The sequence below is a fragment of the Alligator sinensis genome, unplaced genomic scaffold (assembly GCF_000455745.1).
Source record: "Alligator sinensis unplaced genomic scaffold, ASM45574v1 scaffold436_1, whole genome shotgun sequence".
NCBI classification, from domain to species: domain Eukaryota; kingdom Metazoa; phylum Chordata; order Crocodylia; family Alligatoridae; genus Alligator; species Alligator sinensis.
The window spans coordinates 2,054,989-2,061,020 of record NW_005842172.1 but is presented as its reverse complement, the minus strand read 5'-3'; the positions used below and the strand labels follow the sequence as shown (position 1 = coordinate 2,061,020).

General features: G+C 41.4%; 1 protein-coding gene across 1 annotated transcript in view; it reads right to left on the bottom strand.

Annotated features, from left to right (window-relative positions):
• Positions 1 to 3,360: 3,360 nt before the first annotated feature.
• The window catches only part of LOC102374647 (neurabin-1), an 83,798-nt gene continuing 81,126 nt past the window's right edge, over positions 3,361 to 6,032 (bottom strand). The window contains exon 2 of the mRNA XM_025206806.1: positions 3,361 to 3,453. Within this exon, the coding sequence (XP_025062591.1) occupies positions 3,448 to 3,453 (6 nt within the window). The 3' untranslated portion in view covers positions 3,361 to 3,447. The remainder of the gene's footprint in view (positions 3,454 to 6,032) is intronic.

Below are 6,032 nucleotides of genomic sequence, written 5' to 3'. Positions count from 1 at the left end.
GTTTCTGAAGGCTTTTTTCCCAGCTCTACAATAGTCTACTGTAATTGTCCCATGGTAATCAGATCTGTTGAGTATGCAGGAACTTGTTCCTTGCTCCTTTTCAAAATGTTTTGCTGCTTACAAAGGTTTTTATTCATTAGACAGATTAATAGCTGTACTTTGAACTCTCTTGCTTCTATAGAGCTTTATACCAACTACCAGCCCATTGCTGTCTGTAAATAGCAAGAAGTGATTCAAAAATCCCCTTGCATGAAAAACTCAATTATTTGTGGGACCACTTCTACAAAATAACCTCCATACAAAGATCCTTATATAATTTAAAATAAGTTTTTCTTCATAGTGTGTTGACAATAGTCAGAACAAAACTTAAGTTTGGGTAACACTAAGGAACAGGGGAATTTGGGTGATAATCTCCGATTCCTGTTCCTAACATCCTCTTGTTCATAAGCAGAGCATCCAAATATACCAAGTAGATTCTTAAGTTAGAACATTCCTTTTTTAGGAGGTGGTTCACTGTGTAGACATGAAAAAAGACTGAGATACAGCTGTTGTAAAACTAACTAAAATGTTCCTGCCTTTTAGGCATGTAATGTCTTGAACTGTAACATAACACTCTTTAAATGAAAATAAAAGATAAGCATATGGGGATAAACATACCTATTAAATGTGCATTGATCTGAATGTGTAATTGTGCAGATAACCGTATGTGTGTTCACTCATATATGCATGCATGAAAAAGACAGACAGTTTTTTAATAGTTCTATGCACTCAACTACAATAGAAATCAAATCAAAGCCACTTTTAGAAATATGTGAACTTAAATCAGTATGGAAACATGTTCGTATATAACAGGGGTGGACAGTATTTTGGACGGAGGGCCACTTACCAAGTTTTGTCAAGCTGTCAAGGGCTGCATTTCCCTCTCTGGCTCAAGGAAGCAGGAACAGCCCCACAGTCCCAGGCCAGATGCCTCTGCTAGGCAGGAGCTACTGTTTTGCGGGGCAGGGCTGAGTGAGCCTTGCTGCTGGGTTCCACTGCTGGCTTCCCCTGGGTCCTGCTGCCCTGGCTCCTGTCATCTTTGACAGGCAGCCAGGAGCAAATAAATATTAAATTTTCTAAATTTTTTAGGGGCCCTGCAGGCCGAGTAGAATGGCCTGGTGGGCCGGATCAGGAACAGGCTAGCCCAGGGTTGGGCAAAGTCCTGCCCATGGGCTGGATTGGGTCTGCATTAGATGTCATTTCCCAGCAGCCCCTGCCTGCATCACTGTGGCCGGTTTCCATGGACACCCCTAGAAGCAGTGGTGCTGTGACAGCACGGGGCCAGGTTTTCCATGGAGCGCTGGCTGGTTTTCCCCAGCAGCACTGGCAGGACACACAGCTGGGCAGGGAGCTGCTCCAGGGCTGGGATCTTGCAGCAGTAACAGTGTGGTCCAGAGCTATGATCCACTGCCCACACGCCTCAGGAAGGGGAATACAGGCAGCAGATTGAGGCTTTGCCCCAGCACCATACCACTGTCACTACTGCAAGATCCCAACCCTGGCCCTGGAGCAGCTCCCCACCCAGCTGTGCACCCTACCAGCAATGCTAGGGCTGGTCTCCATGGAAACCATGGCCCCACACTGTCACCGCTGATACAGGGATCTCCATGGAAACTGGCCACAGCAATGCAGGCAGGGGCTGCTGGGAAATGGAGGCCAGCCACTAGCTTGATCTGCAATTTTGCCCACCCCTGGGCTAGCCCGATCTAACATTTGCACATGCTTGGAACACAACCCCAGGGCAGGAAATGCTCAGCCACTCACCCCAGTCCAGAGGCTTCACTCTTCCTACCCCTCCACCCTGATTGGGTTATTTTTTAACCCCCTGACCCTCCCCACCACCAGATGAACAACCCCCTGCAGACCCACCAGCCCCTGTGATCCCACCAACACTCCTGCAGACCCACCAGACCCCAGATCTGCTAGCCTCTCTATCCCAACTACTCCTTCCCCTACCCCACATTACTTATGTTGGGTTCCTGGCATAGCTTCTGACACTGGTGAACGTATGCACAAGCCAGTCCCAATCTACAATCAGATGGCTTAAACTAAACTGTGTAAATGAATGCAGACCAGGTGTGGCAAATGCCTGAATATCCCCACAGTGGACCTATCATCCATGAATTTATCTAATCATTTTTTAACCTGGCTGTACTAGCTAAAGCCTTCTATGGCAATGAGCTCCACGACTTAACTACATATTGCATAAAAATATAATTCATCTTATTTGTTTTAAATCTATCCTCTATTAATTTCCATGGGTATCCCCTAGTTCTAGTATTCTGGGATTTAGTGAATAACAGTTCCCTATTTACTTTGTCCACACCCTTCATGATTGTTTAGACCTCTATCATATCCCCCCTCAGCCTTCTCCTTTCCATGGTGAAATATCCTAGCCTTTTTGAGTCTCTTCTAATACAGCAATTGCTCCGTATACTCAATCATCTTTGTTGCCCTTGTCTATACCATTTCTAATTCTATTGCCTTCTTTTTGATATGCAGAGATCAGAACTGCATGCAGTATTCAAGATGTTGTGGCACCATGAGTTTTAAAATGGTATAATGACATTTTGCATTTTGTTTTCAATTCCCAACATTTTATTGGCTTTTTTGGTTATCACTCTACACTGAACTGATGTTTTAATAGAACACTACAATGTCCTGAGTCATAACAGCATCAGAGCCCAGTACTGTGTACAGTATAAGAGGTGTGCATTTCTTAGGTCAAAATCTCATTTTAAAACCAATGGCCTTAATGCAATTTTGATATGTGACAAAAATGAGACCTAGGACCTTGTTCAGTTCAGGTAATTTGTTTATGTATTTCACTGAACACACTAAACAGCTCAGATATACTTTGTGCAGACCAGATAAATTAACGCCCATGGAACCCATCAACTAGTGTAAGTCATTGTGGCTCCTTTAAATTCAATGGAACTACACTGATTTATACTAGTCTGGGATCTGGCTTGATATTTTTCTAAGGGGCTGCACTATTTTTTCAAATCTTTTTCAGGTCTTTTTCAAATACAAACAGAATTCAACTGTCTAGATGATTTGCAAATCAAACTGGATAAGCAAAACCTGAAATTCTATCATTTGCACCTGCAAATGTTTTCCTATGCAAATACATGCAAGTGCAAAACTACATATACAAAATTGAAAATGTTTTATATGGAAAGAGGTCAATTTCATTATTACAACAAAAAGTGAAATCAGTAAATACATATACTGTGGTAAACTATTTTTCAAACTTTATTTTACATTGACAGGATCAAACTTTCAAAAGTATTTTAGAAGCAGTCTGAAGAGTAATGTCAATGTGAAGACTAGCCATTCTGTGATTGTTTAAACAGCTGGAAGCCAGACAAGAGAACATATGATCTCTCTTCTTCTCAAGGGACAATGTTACTCCTGAACGTAAAAAAAACAGTACTCAACAAGCCTAAAGTAAACAGCATTCAAAGTATTTCAAATGGTTTGGTTACTTCATATTCAATCACATCAGAGACGAGAGCTGGTTCTGACTTCTGAAGCAATGAGTATGATGAAACACAAAACCACAAAAATATAAATATTGGTTTCTTTAATTTGTCTCTACCTGGAAGCTAAATAGTATAAATAAGTCTTTAATGAGGCTTTGCAACATGTATTATTTGGAGAGCCACTAAAGTTACTAAATAAAAATCAGTCACAAAGATCCTAAAATTCAATTTAAAAGATGGTCCGAAATCTTGTGGGTTTTATGCTCGTGACACTTTTGCCTGAGTCAAGATACAGAATTTAGCAAATACGCTGCATCTATTAGCTAAATAAATGATAACTGTAAGCACAATGCTGACATCATTATTTTAATGTAAACATTTTATTCCTGAAATGTCAGATCATAATATCTAACTAAAGAACAGCACATTTAAGAGTTGTCACTGATATGTGAGCTTTAATTTTAGTATTGTCTACAAGAAAATCCAGCCTTTCAGCCTCTTTTTTTTTTTTTCCTGAAGGTGACCAAGGGCAGGAACACAGAAGTTTATTACTGGGTTTTGGTGTTTTTTTGTGCTACCATTCGTAACAGGCAGAGAAATTACTTTTGATAGTGAATTTGGAAAACTATGGGTCAGGAAGAGAATAAGTCTGTCAAATGTGTGTTCTTTTAAGATGCAGTGGGCTGGTACAACTCTCACTCAGATCAATGGGAGGTTTTCTGATTATCTGATAGGGCATGTATTAGAACTTCAGATTTATTTTTCTCCTGAGTTTTGAAAGTTATTAAGTGGGTTTAGCCAAATTCCCTCACAGACAAGCTTCTGGGTTTACAGGCTCAAAGACACAGTTTGTTTTAAAATCCTTTTTATATTTTTTTTTTTACTGATGCTTGAAAATAGACATAAAGCCAAAAGAAAACTTCACTAGTAGTTCACGAGGTTTGTAATCTTGCAAACTGCATTATGCTTTCAGATATATTACCTAGATATTATAGAAAGGTATCAAGCATATGGCAGTTTTCTATACAGCTAGAAATTCTGCTAAAACTGCTCTGTGCTTTACTTCTCAAAGGGAGAAAAGTCTGTCACTCTCTAAAACAAGTTTCAGTACTGCCAGACTGATTTTTACAATAGGGCATTCACTGTTGGTACGGTGTATACATACTGTCTCCTCTTCAGTAATCCCCAGAATTCCAGTCCTTCATTTCCTCAACTCCTGTAGTCCAGATTCCTGCCTATTATTTCCTTTTGAGGCTACCTGCATTGCCTCCTCTTCAAAGGCACTACCAGGAGCAAAGGATTACTCAAGCCAAAACTGCATTTCACCAAGTACAGGTTTCCCTCACTTTATGCTGTACATGCGTTCCTGGAAAATGGCATATAATCTGAATTCACATAAAGGGAACCAATTTTACAATGCAACAGATAGGGCTATGTTACAAAACCTCGACTGTACTGACCCACAAACCCATTTCTACCACTTTTACAATTTTGGTACTCACCAAGAGCAGACAGTACACACAAGCACAGGACACTATCATAATGGGGATGGCAACTACAGAAACACGTTGCAGATGAGCGAGGAGCAGAGATCCACACAAGAGACTCTCTGTTCACTTCTGTTTCAATTTAATCTGCTCAGCCTGCAAAGACTGAATTAATTCAGCCTCAGGCTTTTTGACTGTATGTACCTAGCCCAAGTGATCCAAAACTGGTTTAAAGCTGTAACAGAACAGAAGTTCAGTGCACATAAACTGCTTTCAAAGTGGCCGAAACCAGTTTAAGATAAACCTGGTTGGATGTAGTATCAGACTTAACTGATCACGGTCAAACTGATTTATGGAACTTTTGTCCCAGATTCCTTCCTGATTCAAGTTAACATACAGTGTCCCAATATCCCGTAATGCTTTGCAGCCCTGGGCTGTGCTGTCTGCTCCAGCGGAGCAGGGCCAGCCCCTTCCCCAGATATCAAACAGCTAAGGCAGTAAAGCCTCTCCTCCCAGCCAGCACCTATCAGCCCCGTTGGATGGTGGGGGCAAAGGAACAGACTCCCCAGACTCACCCTAGCCCCCATGTGTACCAGACAAGGGGAATGAAACCCCAGCAGTGGGGACTTTTCACCCCAACAGCAGCCAGGCAAACAGGGTTGGCATTGGCTCAGTCTCACCCCCTCTCATTTTATCTTTAGAGGCCTTTAACAAAGTTAACCTAAAAATGACCCTTAAGCAAATATCCTGAGAGATCAAACCCTAGGGCCTTTGAAAAAATTGGAAAGAAAAGGTCACTTGCAGTGGTATGGAACTTCCCCAAAGTAATTAAAATGGTCAACAAAAGAAATTAATTACCAAGCAAAAGAATCTGTTGAGTAAGATCCGAGCCCAAATTTGGGAGTGGTGACAGGTTTGGGTAGGAGGGGCCCAAGACGGCAACTCACTCAATAAAAACTGTAACCTACTGTCCCAATTTGGAGGTAACCTCACTTGCAGAACAACGAAGGAAGAATCGCAA